Here is an 18,822-nt window from a genome sequence, read left to right as displayed (position 1 = left end):
GGGGGGGGTTCTAATCCCCAAAATAATGCAAGACAAAGTTGAAAAAGGCTGTGTCAAACACTATTGCTTCAATGTCCTGGGTGTTGATGCTGCCAGAGTCAAGAATGACCAGCTGGCTCTTCATGGAAAGGTGCTTACTGTATAAGCCCAGTGAGCTGAGTGAGTTCAAGACCATGAACAGGAGGAAGGAAGGAGCCAGTTTCACAAGATTGTGTTTAAACCTTTATAAAGCATTCCATGGCACAAGCATAGGCACACACACACACACACACACACACACACACACACACACAACAACAACAACAGATAATGAAAGAAAGAAAGAAAGAAAGAAAGAAAGAAAGAAAGAAAGAAATGAAATGAAAAGAAAAGAAAAGAAAAGGGATTGATTACTCTCCCATGGAGATGACAGAGATAGCTCAGCCCAAGGGTGAGGACTGGAGTTCAGATCCCTAGAGCCTTGTAACTGCCTGACTGGAGTCCTGGCCATCCCAGAATAAGCTCACTAGTTAGACTAGCTAAATATGTGTCACCCTGCATCAGTACATAAGGTGGACCCAATGGAGGGTGACACTAATGTCAACCCCTGGCCTCTACAGGCACCTACACGTGATTGGAGGCTGCCAGTCTAAACACCATGACCCCAGCTGGCAAGGGTCTCCTTGGCTGCATCACAACACACATACACACTGACACACACACACACACACACACACACAAGTATACTTACATCCATGTTACTTTGTTTTTTTAAATTAAGAATCCATCTCGAATCCAGTAGGAGTGGAAGGAGGGTCCGTGAGAGTGGGTGGGATTGGCAGGTAGAACAGCCTGGCTGTGTTTCAAACACCAGTGATGCAGCAGCTTCTTCTTAAGTTTTGGTTTGTTTTTCTTTTTTTCCCTCAACATTCACTTTTACGAGGAAAATATATAAAAAACAAGAGTAAGGAGATTGGTGATTTTTTTGTTAAATATAAAATAAACAGATAAACCCTTTCCGGTTTGTAGAAATCGCTACCCCACCACCACCACCACCACCACCACCACCACCACCACCACCACCACCACTGGCAAATGTTAGAAAGTCTTTGAAGTTAAACTCCATGAGGGGCTGATAGAAATGGCCATTTAAAGGGCCAGCTGCAGCCTTCTAAGGCACAGGCCAAATGTGAGGGTCTGAATGGCCCTGGCCGCTTTGGGACTACTAGATTCTCCCAGTGCCTTGCACTTGTGATAAGAGCTGATCAATTCAACCGCCCACAGAAAAGGAGCTTTTTCTCTGAGAATGCTTGAGGGGGTCTAAGCTGACTTTTGAAAGGTGAACCAGAATGTATATTATTTTGTACAATGTGCAAATAACTAAGAAGAGACCTAGTAAATATTTCTCACTAAAATAAGTCTATACAATAATAATTTTAAAAGTATGCATCTTGAAAGACTTCACATGGCTAATCTTTCACAAATTCTTACCATTGTTTGGAAGACAACTTAAATTCATGGTTTTACTGAGCAAGCTACCTTCCATCCCAGTTACAGAGAGAGAGAGAGAGAGAGAGAGAGAGAGAGAGAGAGAGAGAGAGAGAGAAATGCTTTTCCTCTCAGCCAGCACGAGACAGGAGAATCATGGAGACTATGTCCTATAGTAAAAACCAGCAGGACAGGAGACTGAGGTGCAGGTGGCAGTGAAGGCCCTGAGATTTCTGGTGGCACTTGGAAGGCCTTTCAGGATTTTAGAGCTAACTAAGTGAACATGTGTGTTGTGTGGTGCAGGTTTGTTTTCCCTTGTTATATGCAGTTGTTTTTCCTACTTTGCGTTAACTCACACAGGTTTGGAATTTTATGATCTGGTGCAGCTTTGGTGCTATACTACAGTTCACTGGGAGGACCACTGGCTAATCTTCTTAGGATGTTCAGCTGCTCCATGCTAGAAGGATGCTCAGAACTTGATGTCTTCCAAGTGTGGTTCAAACATCCAAAGCACTTGAGATTAGCACCATGTGAAGAAACTTTAAAATATTGTACTGCAATTAATTTTAAATAACTTAGCACTGCATATGTCAGGGGGAAAAAAGCCATGATAGACTCCAAATGGAACTCCCCAAAGTGGAATGAATTGCTTAAATCATTTGCATCATTTATCATAAGGACATAGAAGCCCAAAATGCAACTGTTTTCACTTGAAGATGAGTGAACTTTGAGAGACTTCCATTCCACCTGTGGCGACACAGAGGTGTCTGATGGAGGGACAGTCAAGGAGAAAAGTTACTGTTAATGTAGAAATGGAGATCATGTTGTTTTGCAGGTGTGTGTTAAAGACAGTAATTCTGAAACATTTTTTAAAGGGTTAACGACACAGTTAAGTGGTACAGTGATTGTCTGCCTTGCTCAAGGTCCTATGTTCCATTCCTCACGCAGTGTAAAAAACTACTATTGTCAGGTTAGAAAGATGGCTCAGCAGTTGTGAGCACGTGTTGCTATTGCAAAGCAGCTGGGTTCAGTTCCCAGCACCCACATGGTGGCTAACAAGAAATTGAACAACCTCTTCTGACGTCCATAGGAACCAGGCATGAAAGTGCTACTCAGACATACATATATGCAAAACACTCATCCAAATAAAAGAAATGAATCCATTTTTTTTTTTTAAAAAAAAAAGCAGTGTTGTCTTAAATTCTAAGCTTATAACTCAACTAAGTTTTTTACTTAGTCGCTTTCAAAGCACAATAATTTTCATCTGGATGACATAATGGGTCAAGATATAAGGAGAAAGAATTCACTTGTCTGTGTGCTTGTGTGGTCAAGCGTTGGCCAAATTACTGAAGATAAACTCTTGTAACTCTTAGATGGGCTATTTGTGGTCATTGATAAGGTAGAGACGAGATGGCCTTTGACTTGCATGGAGAATTGCACGTGTGTTATTTCTAGTTGTACTCGCAATGATCAGCAGTGAGCAAGCATCTCGGAACCCCTTCTGTGTCTTGACTGCAGCCAAACCAGCAAAGCAGTTACTGAGAACCTGCTTCAGGTGCAGAACCTGAGAGCTAGAAAAACTGTCAAGAGTCCAGAGGACTTCCCTTGTTTTTAGCTTTCCCAACTTGGAGAGATGAGAATTAACATGTCCAAATGGTTGACTTAGGACCATAAAGTAGCCCTCCGAGTCATAAAGTGTCTGCCTTAGAGGCTCTGCTTTTCCACACGAAGCATCAGTGTTGTGGTATCACGGTTTTCTCAGTACCAGACAATCTGCCCCAAAGCATTCATGGCATCGCCCAGGATAGGCCCAGTTGTATTCCATAGTCCAGAACACTGTATTTTTTTTGTCTTCTAATTTCATTTCTGATTCAATGGTGCATTAATCCCTGTGTGTACACACACTGTAGTATCTTCTGCAGAAAAGAAAATATATGGAAATAGACAGAGTGACATACCCTTTGAAAACTGGCTCCACACAGTGAACACTTAGAGACTAGTCACTCCCATAACCAGCAAGGCACATTATAACTCAGTTTACCTTCATAGTCTTGAGAGTCACCTGTTAGGAGGAGCGAAAGGAGGCATAGGGCATCTCAACCCCACACAGCTACAAGATAAACCAGGAAGGAACTGGAACCCATGTTTCTTTGTACAAAGCCCTCTGCCAAAACTGCCATTTCTATGAAAGGGAGGACCCAGGTCAAATCAGTGAATAATTCTTCATTCTATCACCCATGGAATTGTTATTGCTAGACACAGTCTGTTTTATAACATTGTTTTAATAGTTGACACCATTTCCTTCAATGCCAATTTTGCAGTGATCACCTAGCTTTTCACCCGTAACTTCACCTAACACTCTTTTTGTTTTATTAGAAATGATCACCTCAGTCAGCCCTTGTTACTAACAGTGGAGATCCAGACTCCCATAAATAGCATTACTAAGGTACATTTAGTTGCACCAGTGCCACTGTCTGTAAGGACAGCTGTGACAGTACTTCTTTACCTTAAGCAGCAGGACACGGGATTCCACTGTGAGATGTCACAGGATCTCCTTCACTATTATTCAGCTCTTTCGTGGGTCAGTGCCTTACTTTTCCTCATTGTCTACGCCAAGATGCAGAAAGTAGAAGCTGCATTGTAGGTGCTAAACTCATGAATGGATGGACTGAATGGTCAGGCCCAAAGACAAAAGAAACAGGGCCAGTGTCATTTCAGGGAGAGTGGTCCATTCGCATATCTCCATCAGCTGGGAGCAGTGGTGTGAACATGGATGGCTACTCTGCAGTATCTTTGGCTTACTTCACTGTCTGGTCCCATCTCTCCGCAGTGTGGGAACTCCTACATATAAGGAGATGGAACCTTTGTGCTTTTCCCGACTGCATAATCAGCAGCTTCCTTATTAAGTGCCTATGCTTTTCAGACAAACTGTTGCTCTTCCCTTCTCTCTCACAGTTTGTTGTAGACTTATTTTCTGATCTGGATGTGTCAGGGCCACAGTGACTTGAGATTAGTTGTCTCATCCCTGCCTGCCATGCTTTCTGCTTGACTGTGTTCATTACTCCCTGGCTTTCCTCCCCCATTCTTCCTTGATAGGAGAGAAAATGACTACATTCACCCTTGGTTCTTGGTCTCCCCAAATTCCTAGGGATCCCCACCCTGGGGGCAGGACCCTCTTCTTCAAACCTTAACTGGACTGTTAGACAGTTGTCATTATCTTTGTCTAAAGGTCATAGCTAAATTGAATAAGAGGAAAGCTGTGTTTTCCTGCCGATGCACAAAGGCAGTATTGACTTCCCTAATCCAGTTTGCTGAGGGGTGAGAGAATTAAATTAGATATCTAAGCACAGAAATTGAGAGCCTTTGAAAACAAAGATAAGGAGACAAGACTGTATTTTCCCTCTTCCTGGGAGCTCTGTGCTCAAGATTTTGCAGGTGTGTCATCCGATCCATGGCTCACATCGATCAAAACTGTGCCAATGCATATTTAATCAGCGAGGGGACCTGGGTGCATTATAGCCATCATCCCTATATTGAATGGACTGTCAGACTTTTCTGCACGCTCCACCCCCACTCTCCACCCCCACTCGCCTCTCCCCCGGCCCCTCCCTTCCTTGTTTGGGAAGCCTCTGCATTTTCTGAGAGGCTAAAAAGTTTCTTTGTTTTTAGCTGCTGATGCACACACTGCCACTGACGAGAATACAAACAAGTAGAGTCCTGATGTGTTTATTTTGTCTACCAGGACAAGCTAGCTACACCAGTCCGGTTTCTGCACAAAGAGTTCCAAAGCTTGGGGTAGGGGGAGAAGAAAGAGCAGAGGAAAATGCCGTTTACTTCTTCCTGTGTTGTTGTCTTAAAGAATGGTTATGTTAGAGGTAATAGGGAAACGATTCCATTATAAGTCACAGACGTATGGAAGAAATACTTGGAATTACCTTGTCTTAACAGCTCTCTGGTTTTGATATTTAGACTCAGTATTACAATGCATATTTCCTTAGTTCATTTAGGAGCTCAGGTTCACCGTCATGTCAGAAATCTGGCTCACGGGACTTCAGGAAATCCTTTGAAAGTTTCTGCTTTTGTTTTGTTTTTTAAAAGATGGGCAAATAGTTACAACTGGGTTTTTGTTATTGTTGTTTTGTTCTGTTGTATTTACGTTTACAAGGTTTTGTGGTAGTCTCTGTTGGTAGACCTTCTTAAAGTCCAGAGAGCTGGGATTTTTGCCACTGACTGAGTATCCCACGGGATGATGGACACCATTAATCTTCATACAGCCTGAGTATCTGTCTGCCAGAAGTAACACACCAGGTCTGCTCAGAAGAAAAGGCACAGGCAGCTGAGAGTGCTTGAGCCATGAAGCTCGCAGCATAGTCTAGCAAAGAGGACTTGACTTTAGAGGTAGCTTCTTGCTGGTAAAGCAACAAAGATTTCCCTCCCTTGGTTCTGTTTGCCACAGAGGCTCATGGGAAATTATTTGCGTACGTCTTGTTACAAAGACTTCTACAGCTACTACAGAGACTACTTTCAGGCTCAGACAAAGTATTGCCTGATAAACAGATTTTACACACAAGTGTCTGGAATAAAAACCAGCAAGATGAGGCAGGCACCTCCATCATTGCAGACACACACCTTTCCCCCAGGTGGGTATCAGAATACTTTCTTTAGAACCATACTTGCTTGCTGTTACACCAGCACCACATCATGTATAGGTTGGAGTTGACTTTTTATAAGTGAAAAACTTACCTGATGAGAAAGACCTGTGTGGCAGAAACATGCTGTTGCATGTGATCTATAAACTTCTAAGTGTGAAGTTTGTTGTAATAATCCTTGCAACCGCCCCATTAGGTTAAATGATTACTAGTGTTCCCATTTTATAGATGAAGAAACTGAGATACAGGAAGTTAAATTATATAGCTGAGATTGTTTTAAGATACTGCCTTTAAAAAAAATCATTTAATACCCTCATCAATAATGAAATTCAAGTACAAGAAACTTGCATTGCTCCTGATCTTGACTAGCACACCCTCAGTAGAGGCTGTGTTAGTTCTTAAATGAATCAGAAATAACATGTATAAATAAGAACATGTAAGAGATTAACTCTGTCTTGCAGCACTCTCAGTGGATGGATTACTTTTATGACATGGATATGTATGGGAATGCTTCACAATATATATGGACATATATTTCTGCTTCAGAAATATAGATGCTGGTTTTCTTCATCTCCAAGTAAATAGAGAACTCTAAGAATCTATTAGTTACACGGGGAGTTAAGTAAGTTCTGACACATGATAGTTTTACAGCGACACTTTTTGCATAGGACCTTGTTTACCTGGGAGTGGGTAGGCAGCTGGGTTGACTCAGTAATAGGCATTCTGAATTAAACCAAAAGTTACCATTATATGTCATCTGCTCCTCTCACAGGAAGAATAAAATTCAAATGGTTACATAGGCATTTTAGTGTTGCTCAGTAATAGATCCTTGTCAAAGAAAATGTGAGAAATTAGTTCTATCTTTTCCCATCGCTGACTTTGCTTACAACATCACAGGAAAAAATCCTTGAAACTTACCTGTTATGAAGATTGACACGTTAGCAAGTGAGTCGTGTTATTACTTCTAGAGTGAATGAATTCATGGGTTTAAAGCTAAGAACTGACTCACCCTAACTGTCAGCTCACAATAGTTACTCCATTTAATTTTTTTTCTCAACATGTTAAAACTGCATCATTCCACAGCCTCCTCGTGCACATAGAAGTTAACACATTGAGAGTAGGTGAAGAGACAGTTGACTCACTCCTCACCCTAAATACTCACACCATCGTATACAATCCTGGTTAAACAGATGGGCTTCGAGTACCAGCACTGGTGCCAAAAGTCTAATTCCTACAAAGTTAATATTTCACAAATTTCTTATTCAGAAAACTATTATAAAAAGAAAAAGTCTTGAGGAAGAAAAATAACCCCAATTACATAGCAGTCTTATGTAGTCCTTGAAAATGCCAGGCACGGGTGTGGCTCCAGCGGATCTCCAGAGCAGCTGGCAGCCCCGGGGTGGTCTGGTGGACCCCTTCCAAGTAGTTGCTGCACAAACACAGCCTTCGCTCTCCACCGAATACAACATGTGCAAACTAGCCAGGTCCCTCTGGAGCTGGCTCTTGCCCACCTCACCTCCCCGTTATGTAATCCCGTCAGTTAGCACACAAACACATAGTTCTAGCACACTAGGAAAAAATGTAGAGATCAAATTTTATATTTTAATATAAAGATAATACTTTCTGTTCAAAGAACCAGGAAGTGTTTCCATTCTAATACTTAAGAAAATGTACTCGGCATGGTTTACCCTATCACATATCTGTTCTAAGAACTAGGTCATTGCATGTTAACTTCTCTTTAGTTGAGTCACAGTTGTGCACATGGGTTTATCTGAAATTTTGGCTTGGTTGGTTGTTGTGCAAAAAAGGATTCTGTCTATTCTCTAGGGCCGTTAGTAATGTTTTTGTCCTTTCTGTATTTCAGACTTAGTGATAACATTACAAACTTTGTCTTTCACCAGACCATGATGAATAGCGTTCTGTATAGCTGATTGTATGGCACTCCTCATTGCTTACCTCTTGAGCTGTCTCTGCACATAAGACCTGTACGATAGTGCTTTACATTCTCACATAAACATTCATATTTCTTATTATTTCAGTCTTTAAGATCTTGATCCTGTAGAAAAACGCAGACAATATTTCTAAATGTAGTGTTCCAACAATAATAACTTTAATAACAGCAACTGTGGGACGAATAAGCAAAATGTGACTGACATAACCATTTCATCTTCTAGATAGCTTCACTGTAAATATGTCATGACACTAGAGCCAAACACAGTAATTCTTAATCTTATACTATCCATCAGAGATATATTTTGCCCTATCCTATATGGATACAGAGATGAATTACTTATCCTACCTCTATTACAAAGTACTCACCTTCTCAAACAATAAAGACAGAAACTTAACTAAGGTTTTAAAGTTGCTATTGGCTACAATTGTCGAAAGCTATTGTTGATGACAGCCGGAGCAAGCACACAGCTTCTTCCTTCCTTTCACCCTGGGAACTCCCCCAGCTCTTCATTTATTTTCAGGACAGTATCCATTCCAATCTTTGAGTCTCTTTCATTTAGATGATGGAGAACTCTGACTCTTGGACAAAAATTTCACTTTGTTTAACTGGACTGACTTTTTACGTGTATGTGTGTATATCTGAATGCCTGGATGAGTTTCTTCTTACTCTTTCAGTTTGGAAGATTAAAAACTAGACACCGAGTTCTAGCAAAGATTCTGCAGGCTCAGCTTTAGCCAAACCATTATGTATGTTGATAGGCTAAAACTTAGCCTAAAGTGTTTCTCTGGAGGTCAAAATTTGTGCTTTCATGATCCATAGACTTGTGTTGATATCGCACTGGCTAAGTGGGAATTCTGATGGTACATTTCAGGAGGAGGGTGGATACTACCATGTGTCTGCTCTGCTGTACCCGGTTCTTGGCAGCAATCTTAAGGCCTACAAGGCACTTATCAGCCATTGGAGAACACATGACTTCTCTTTTCTTTGTACCTCTGAGTATGGGAAACGTTCCTGCCAGTGGGCATTTTATCCTGTAACATTTCTTAGGCCATCTGAGTGCTGAACAGTGCTCTGTGTGCACAGGTCACCAAGGTGCTTGTCGACAGCCTCTTTCCATCATGCAGAGTTTCCAGATAACCCCATGTCAGAGGGGTGTGTCTCACTTTCCCTTACCAGCCCCCAACAAGGGACATACACAGCAGCATGTTGGCCTTCCCATCCTTTGCTTTCGGTTTCTGAATCCCACTCCTCTTTCTCTGTGACTGTGCACTTTTCAGTGGCTCGCTGTTCCTGGCAGTTGCCCATTGTTAAGAAGCTGAACAAGAGAATTGGGAGTTTAAATCGTGAGCAGTTACTGAGCTCTGTGGCTGGGCCAGGCAGCCTGTCAGAGGGGCTGGAAGCAGAGGAGAGAACTCCCCGAAGGAGCCTGAAATCACCACCACACAGCTTCCATCAACTGCATCAAGAGCGATGTGTGCACAATGGAAGATGGATCAGAGGGAAAGGGATTAGTTCTAGGTCAAGGACAGGAGAGATTGGCAATATGCCATCTTTCCATGAAGTTTAATTAATATAAAATATAGAAAAGTGACACCTATAGTTTTCCCCTCTCATCACTTTTACCACATTAACATGTTTTTGTCGTCCTTTGCATTCTGCTAAAGAAGTACTCTGAAAGGGAACAGGGCTAAGGTTTCAGGAACTGAATGTGTGTATAAGTAACACAGGTTCTCTTCTTCTTGTACAAGTCAGAGGCACAGAGACCAATATGTCAGCATTAGGATTTTTTATTTATTCTTTCTCTGGTGATGATATTGAAAGTGGACTATCTTTATCTGAGTACTGCAGCAATATAGCTGTAGATGCCATAAAAATGCATAGATAAATGGCTACCAGTTCACTTAAGAGGTCTTAACCCAGCTTTCTATATGTAAACCCTGTCTATTTTAGTTTTAAACGTATGCTCATACGTTTTTTAGAAACCCAAAGAAATATCACTTTTTCCAGATACTTTTTCAAGGTTAGATTGATGTTTAAGGTCCATTAAACAAACAAACAAAAACTCCCCAGTTATAGAGAAAAACAGATAACCCTAATGTACTTTCTCACACCAGCATTCTAACTCTGTCAGTTAGATACGCTTTAAATAATATTCTTGTCATTGTAAAATACAGCTTTCAACCAGGGAACTGTTGAAGAAAGCCATCATTCTGTTATACAGGTATTGGGAGCTTACTGTATAAGAAGGCCATCCTGTTTTATGGGTTTTTTTGGGGGGTGGGGGGTGGGAATGTCTAATTATTTCAAGTGGCCAAAAATCAAACAATAATTGTCCAAAATAGAAATAGACAAAGTCTTTTGCCAGGTCTCTAAAAAGTATATAAAGGAGAAAAGTAAAATAAGTATTTGTTTTGATAGTGTTTTGACACTACCGCTGAAGAGGACGTCCACTTGTATCAGTTGTGCGTGGATAGAAGTTAATTTGTAATTCTGGTCATCTGGTTGGCTCTGTACTTAACGGCATCTGTGACCTTTTCCATTTGAGAAAGGGGCTGTGTCTCCTCCTCGTGGAACAGCACCAGGACGGGTAGAGAATAATTATCAAAAGATTTAGGGCACTCGGGTTTCATGTAGAGCTTTGGCTTTGCTTGAGCCTTTCTGGGATAGAATATTTTAGCCTGACGACCTGGGGTGGAAACATTCTCCGGGGTTTGAATAAAACTGAGAATTCATGCTCCGCTCCGTTCCGTTTGGCTAGATGCCGTTTTTTTTAGTGTTTGTGTCTCAGTGTTCGACAGATGCCGGTGCTGGACCCTTGTAGACTAAGCCTGAGTCTTTCCGTACCACTCAGCTTCACGATACTCTTCTGCTTACTTTTCTTGACTTGGAATTTTAAACTAGCTTTAAAAATACCTCATATTCAGCTCTTATTGCTCTTATTTTCTGTTTCTCTAAAGATAGGGTGATGAAACAAATATGAACAAACAAAAAGTGAACCGAACAAAGATGTCTACTTCCTGGTTTTAAAAAAAAATTTGGGCTCATTATCCCTATTTTCATTAATATTGATGAATAAGTATTTAACCCCATTGTCAATTGTGTATCTCGGTTAATTGACAGAAAAGATGCTGTCCACTGATTTATGGAGAAGCATTAGTAATAAAGATGTCACACCTACAGGTACAATTTGAGCTAAGGAATCAAAACATTTGTTTGTATGGTTTTAAAGAAAATGTTACATCTGGCAAAAATTTATCAGTTTGTAGTATGATCAAAATTAATTTCTTTAAAATAAATATAGATATTTTGCTTTAATTTTATGTAATGAAAGGTTCAAGATTTGTTTAGAATAAAAATAAGGATGGCATGTTTTAGGATGATTCTCCTAAAACACACTGAAATAGTTTTGAAATGTTTAACTTGTAATTTTTAATGAAAAAAATAGGATCTTAGAAAGAGAAGTAATTAGCTATATTTTAGATGGTCTATTGTAATAACTAGTTTCGGTCATTAGACTTTCAAATATGATCTCACTATAAGTTTAGCTGCATTTCCAAGTTTTAGGCACAGGCCTGGTATTTGTCTTTGCAGTTCATTCTGGAAAGGCTTCTCCCGGCTTTTGATATATTACAACTTTTGGTTTTGTTTATTGTAACAAATAGCAATTGTCACAGTATGAGAAAAGTTCTTTTGCTAGAGTTTAATTTTAAAAACCACCTCTTTATGGCTTCTGATATTTCAATTGTTGACCAAACAGAATTTTGTGTTGTGTTTACCAGGTTAATATTGTCTGAAAATTCTAAAGTAGACATAACCCTTCTTATGATTAAGATACTCATAGTCTGAAAGTTGGGAATCTTTTAGTAGCACAGATTAATATTTCTAGGTGAAAGGTCCTTGGGAGTACCACTTCTTTGTGCAGTCTCTCTAGGAAAGACGAGAGATGCTATGGCTAGGTCCCAGAGACAGCCACCCTTTCAGTTTGGTCATGGTTATATGCTGTAACTCTTGATTGTGTATTGGCTTTTTGCTAAGATGAAGTCAAATTAAAGATAGCCGATGCTCAACCTGTGACATCAAGGTAGAAGTTAGGATTCACCCTTTATGTAGATGGAGATGTTTTACATTTTTTATTTCAAATAATTATTTTTGTCTGTTGTCCTGAATCTCTGAATTCTCTTTGAGATGTGGCACCTGATTTTTTTTCTCTTTTCTCCCAAACATATTACTATGCTTGCTCCTTATTCCATGAAATTCTTTTGAAAGTTCATTTTATCTCATTCTAAAAGTAAACGTTTTTTTTTAAAGTTATCATACTTAGAATTAACCCAATGAAAAGATTTTTTTAATTAAAAAAATGTTGTGTTTTTTTGTTTTTGTTTTTAAGAAATCAATTCAGTAAATGTTCACAGGACTCTGCTTTTACTAATGAACCCATTTGGGATTTCCAGATGCATCATCAATACAACAGGAAAACATTTGCCCATGAAGGAAGCTTCAGCCTAGAAAAGCCTTGTCTGGGCTACTGCTTACTTCCAGTGCAAGCACTAGAACATTGGGACTTTGGAGCTGAGGGATGTGAGCCTGGATGCAGTCTGTGCTGTTGTCTGGGTTGCTCTCTATAGGAGCTTCTAAATAAGTCCTTTATTATGATCAGCCTCAAGCATCTAATATGTGTAGTGGAGGATGAAGCTGTGATCAGACTTCAGTGTATAAATAATGAGGAAGTGAGTTTGGAACCCTCTTTGCTGGTTCTGGAGAGCTCCAGTTACTGACCCAGCACCAAGGAAACGACTGGAGGCTTAAACAAAACCGTTTGAGGTTTTCTTTTTTTTTTTCTTTTTTTTTTTCTTTTCTTTTCTTTTTTCTTTCTTTCTTTTTTTTTTTTTTTTGCATTTGTGCTAAACCATCCTGCACCTACCCCCACCTACATCTCTTTTTCCATCTTTGCTTCATCAATCCTGTCATTTTTCTGACGTCCTCATTCTTAGTTCATAGGCTGAACCTTTTGAGAAAGTCTGGCACCTCTGTTCCACTTTCTTTCACAGATCCTGTAATTTTGGCTATATTCTTTATGTTTTTCAGATTCAAGTCAATCTGAAAGTCCCAGCCAGCCAAGTGATGCTGACATTAAGGACCAGCCAGAAAATGGTAAGTTTAGAATTGGTCTCTGTGCTGCTGTCTCAGAGTCCACAGGGGCCAGCAGCCAAGGCTGCCCTGTGGGCGCTCACAGTAACCTGAGGATTCACAGAGAACACTCAAGAGGAATCCTGGCAGCCCCAGCCCCCACCCCAGTCCCTCTCTATGAAGGCCCTCACCAGAATATTTAACTCTCTGGAAATGTGAGAGGAGGGTTGGAGGCACCAAGGCACATTCTTGGGCAGCGTGAAAGAAGGACCACGGACTTCCCATGTCATTTTATAATAGCTCCTTTGAAAGTGGGAAATGCCCAAAGATACTCACTGAAGATCATGCAAGGACGAGCAGTCTTCAGGATAATTTAGAGCTTAACCCTTTGCGAATCACCTTAAGAAAGTACCATATCTTCAAAGGCTTTTCCCCTATAAATTGTCTAAAATAAAATAGCAAGAGAACACTGGGTCCCTCAGTTTTATAAATGGAGCAATTCTCTCACTTGTTTTCCTCTCCTTCTCCCTTTCCCTGTCTGCAGTAGTGGGGATTGAACCCAGAGCCCCGGCATGCCAGGCAGGTCCTCTGCCACTGAGCCACATCTCATATCTATGTGAGGTTACTATTATAGAAAACTTTCTAAGAATGAAAGCATACTTTATATTTAACAATGCCTTGTGAAATATTCCAAATTTGTGATACACATCGAAAGGATGAGAAGCATAGTTATAGGTTGTAATATTAGATTGAGCGAGACCACTCATTTAATAAAAATGGCAGTCTCTATCATAGGCCAATTTATTGATATCTTATAAAATCTTCAAATAAATGACTAACCTCTCAGGCTATTTGTTTATTTATCTTCTAAGTATTCATCCAATACTGAGGATTTTAGTATTACCTTAGTGAAAATTAAGTAAGGTAATACATGTAACATACTTACCAGGTCTCTTCCAGTGACCTCATCCTAATAAATACCTATGCTACTAGTGTTCAGGACGCCCCTCCCCCATGTTCCTTGCCTATAAAATGCTATCCTTTTTTATTTTTCATCTCCTGCTGAATGAGTGAGAATTCTTCTCCTCTCCTTTCCCCATTCTTTTTCTGTTTTTCTTTTTCTTTTTTTCTCATTTTGCTCTCCAGTTTGTTATCTGGAAAGGATACATAAAGTGAATGATTTGGTATTGTGTGATGGAGGGTTCACCTTACCAAATTAGAAATTCTGTCACTAATGGTTCAGAACACGTTTTATTTTGTTCACCCTGGAAACTCTGTTGCAGTTCTCCACTGTGATGGTAAATGTGAACTGACAGTTCCTCTTCTCATCCTAGTATTGTGGTAAAATTTCCTTTATCAAAGCTTTTTTTGTTCTTTTTTCTTTTCAAGAGGCAGTTAAGAAAGATTGGGAGATACCCCCAAGATTAAGCGTGTGTGTGTGTGTGTGTGTGTATGTGTGTGTGTGTGTGTGTGTGTGTATGTATGTGTGTGTGTGTGTATGTGTGTGTGTATGTGTGTGTGTGTGTATGTATGTTTGTGTGTGTATGTGTGTGTGTGTGTGTGTGTGTGTGTGTACAGGCGCCAAACAGCTGCATATTAATTTTTGTTGGCAATTTAAGTAGCAATATATAGAGATTTGCTTCTTTATTTTTGGCCTGGCTGCTGATGCCTTAAATGTCCATTTTTCATAAAATCTATTTGTACTAAGGTTCCTGAAGTTGTGTCCAAAGATACTTTATTTTTATCTTAAAAATTGGTAAGCTGTAGGATATGTAGCTCACATATTTAGGTCTGGATACCACTCCAGCAGGTTGCGATTCATCTGTCTTCATAAAATGGCCGGCAAGCTGTTCGCATGCAAATATAAACTGAGGGGGGAGAGGCCTGGCACACCTCTCTGGAGCTGCCTGCAATACCAAAATTGCACATTTCCCATCCAAAAAGCATCCCACGACTCAGCCCGGTGTTTAGGCCAAAGGCATGGTGATATCAGCCAAGTTCACTTTTAACTGGGATGACTTGGTGCTACCTCAAGGATTCATGAGAATGAGTTCAAAGAAATGAAGTGTTTGTATCCAAGAGATGAATTAACAAATTCCTACTTTTCAAGCGTCAGTGGTTTTTGTTGTTGTTGTTTTGTTTTGTTGTTGTTTTTAAGAAAAAGCTGTTGTATCTTAGCCCTCTCTACTAGAAAAGGTTTGCATATTCCTTTCTTCCATCTGTTCTTTGTCAGCCTCACAGATCATTATAGGAAGAAAAATATAATTTTTTTCTTTAAAGACACAGAATTGCAAAGGGAATGAATGATGGTTTGGGGCAAGGTGTTCTAGCGCATTAGGTCACCTTCTATTCTTCCTGATTGACTGTGTGTTTCTCTTCACTGCCCCAGTCTGTGAGCATGAATTGAGTGTGAGTTTCTGAATTGTTTGGTTTTGAAAGCAGAGCCTCTCATAGGCATATCAGCTAAGCTCTATGAAGTTTTGGAATCTTGCTGTGTGATGACCTAACAGAATCTGTTCTTCAAATGAAGTGGGAACGCATTGTTCCTTCCTTATTAATTAGCACACACAAGGGAAAACAAGCTTTTTCTCCTAGGTCTCCAGAAAGGTAATGGGAAGCAAATGTTAGTCCCCAGTAAACCTTAGAGAGTGAATAAATGGTGACACACTGCTTCACCTATAGCTATCAGCTAGGCCATGCAAATCTGCCTACAGCCATTAGCTATCCTATGCAACTGTACATATAGCTGTCAGCCAGGCCATGGAACTCTACCTAAAGCAAATGCAGCTGGCTTTTCCCACTGTAGCCAGTTTTCTGTGTTCTGTAGAATTGTGTTCTCCTTGCTCATACTCCCTTAAGACTCAATCTCGAGAAAACACAAGTCTTTGAGCAATTAGAGTAGTAGATGGAAAATTTTTAAGGAATTGTGTGGAACCCAGAGATAAAGTACCCACTCAAAACTGATATACTCTAATGGTTAAAACTGCCTCTAGAGCCATACAGACCTGTGTTCAAATTAAATGGTAGCTAGGTGAGTAAAAGAGCTTTTTCCATACACTTCATTTTCTTGCAAGCACACTAGAAATACTAAAAGGAACCTACAACACACGTATCGAAGCAAGTGTGGGTGGGAATAGTGTAAGGTCTCACTCACAGGAATAGTCCAAAGGTTCTTCAGGTGAAGCTTGTCGTAAATGCCCACACTATTCTAGGTCCCCATGCTGGAGTCCTGGGTCGGAAGGAATCATGTCAGAAATAAACCAGAACTTCCAGGGCCATCTTTTGTAGACAGCCTCTTAGATGCCTGGCAGTAAGTTCCTTCTTAAGTCCTACAATCCCAGAGTAGACATCGATTTGACTGTTTAGCTATGACCTCAATCCATTCATCATCCATGAGCAGAAGGACTAGTGAACAGCAGAAGAGATTCAGGGACCTCCAGGAATGTGTGTTTCAGAAGAGATGTGTCCTACAAAGGAACGCTGCCTAGATTTCTTTTAAAATATTAGCTAAGTTTTTTTTTTTTTAAAAAAAAAAAAAAACAAAAAAACAAAAACCTGGAGTATAATTCAAGTAGAATCTGTAAAATGCTGGAAATTGTGTTGGGAATATAGCACAATGGCGAATCACTTGCCTACTGGGGTGAGGCTCCATATTCAAACCCAGTCCCATGATAAAAAAGAATAAAGAAAAGAAACCAAAAGAAGCAAACCAAAATTAAACAAAAGAAAATACCCCCCCAAAAAAACCCCAAACAAATCAATAAAAGCCTGTGAACTGAGTAACTCATGACAAAATCACTTGAAATAGACCATACACACCGCCCAACTTTTCACTTTGAACATAAACATACAATGCAAGGGTATTGCTTAATAAATAGAATCAGTTGATAAATGTTGTTGGTACCCTTATATGTTTTGTATATTTCTTCACTGTTGAGTTACCATAAAAGTTTTAGGGAGGACGAGCATCTCTGGAGAAGATGGACATATCCAATTTGTGTGCTCATAGGCAGAAATATCTAGAATTAACCTGTTGTTTCTGAAGTCAAAGCTAGAGTGAGTAGATCAAGCTTAGCTGCCCCAGAGCATGTGTGGTTAGCATGGGGTCCATTTGAACAGTCTAGGGGATGCAGTTTAGATGATGCTGCCAACTCTGATGTATCCAGTTCATCACTAATGAGCGCAAAGTTTGTGAGATATCATTTCTGCTTAATCAAGGCCTCGTTCTGTTGGACCATAGTGAATCAGGGGCCAGTCAGCACAGGCAGACCTCAGACACATTCCCCACTGGGTTTGACGTCAGTGAAAGCACCCAGAAGTAAAAATGGGCAGGGCAAAATTCCATTGTCAGAAAGAGAAGAGCTGTGTCCATCCCATTTACCATAGTCAGCCAATAATAACCATACCTTAGTTGTTACTGATAGTGAGAATCCTTGTAAGTACCGAGGTCGTTTTCTTTGGGTTCAGTGGTGCTTGCTCCTATGTGGCAGCTCTGAGATGTTGCCACATTGACCTTCAGATGGGCCTCTGCAATCAGAGGAAAGCCATGAATCATGACACTTGCCCTAGATTTTGAAATTATGCAACTCTACCTGCCACCTGGAATATTGACTCTAGCTGTATTTTTTTATTCATTTGGTTTTTGACTCTGGTTTTGATGTTGACTAATTTAATTTATTCCAGTCCCATCTCAAATTGTTAAACTCAGCATCACTATTAAATGTTACTAAATGAACAAAGAATCAGCTGATCTTTGCCGTAATTGTTATTACTTTATTAGTTCTCATTATCACTTTTTTCTGTACATATTTTGAATATTTTAATATTTTCCAAACAAGTTATAAGGATATTGACTTCCTAGCTTAAGATTTATATGTAGATACACTTTGCAAGTTGGGGGTCAGATAAGAAAACTGTAAATTTCTTTTTCTCTTTTGGAAATTTTTTTTTTAAAATCTGGTAAATGTTCTTATACAAAGTCAACTTAATATTTTCTTTTCTCTACTTTCTCCAAAAATATAATAGATGTTTTGCCATATTAAATCACAATGTTACTAACATGGAAAAGTCAGAAAAGTCAATTATTTCAACATGAATAAATTGTGACTGCAGGAAGGACTTCTTACATGAGAGGCTATTTTTGATGAATAGGTCATTTTGGGGTCATTTCAAGAACTGAGAAGGCAATGCACCCTTCCAGCTTGCATTTTTCTGGAAAAGCAGGAGTGGTCTGGCACCATTGACTTGTAAAGACAGTCTATCGATGTTTCATAATTTGCATGACTTTCTTTTACAATTACCTAGCAACAATTATTCTCTGAAGTGTTCTTCAGAGAACCCTGCAGGGACAGACACAGTAGAGTGACCACCAAAATAGCTGCAATAACAGTAATGATCAATATTCTAAAATATGTAAAGGCCCCAACTCAGGGAGACATTACAGCCTAAATGCCTGCTGGTTTTCAGCTCTATGTGATTAAGTTCTGACTGATGAATTTTCAGCAAGGCAATGGAGCCAGTCTCTTCTCTTTAAAAGACCAGGGACTAAACCATGGCTTGATCTGAAATGAGAGTTTGAAACATGATGAATCCTGTGTTCTTATATAACTTGAGCATGTGTGGCCC

General features: G+C 39.9%; 1 protein-coding gene and 1 long non-coding RNA gene across 5 annotated transcripts in view; one reads left to right on the top strand and one right to left on the bottom strand.

Annotated features, from left to right (window-relative positions):
• The window catches only part of Nfia (nuclear factor I A), a 345,833-nt gene that overhangs the window by 170,194 nt on the left and 156,817 nt on the right, over window positions 1–18,822 (top strand). For all 4 annotated transcript variants that reach the window (XM_034504122.2, XM_034504120.2, XM_034504123.2 and 1 more), the window contains exon 3: window positions 13,156–13,221. In XM_034504122.2, coding sequence (XP_034360013.1) covers window positions 13,156–13,221 — 66 coding nt within the window. The remainder of the gene's footprint in view (window positions 1–13,155; window positions 13,222–18,822) is intronic.
• Window positions 1,290–17,716, bottom strand: LOC143442407 (uncharacterized). The gene is made up of 3 exons (XR_013110577.1): window positions 17,604–17,716; window positions 8,073–8,172; window positions 1,290–3,383 (listed from the first exon to the last, which is right to left on the bottom strand). It is a non-coding gene; the product is annotated as an uncharacterized LOC143442407 (long non-coding RNA).

Source organism: Arvicanthis niloticus, chromosome 5, assembly GCF_011762505.2.
Source record: "Arvicanthis niloticus isolate mArvNil1 chromosome 5, mArvNil1.pat.X, whole genome shotgun sequence".
NCBI lineage: Eukaryota > Metazoa > Chordata > Mammalia > Rodentia > Muridae > Arvicanthis > Arvicanthis niloticus.
This window is presented reverse-complemented; position numbering and strand designations above follow the sequence as displayed.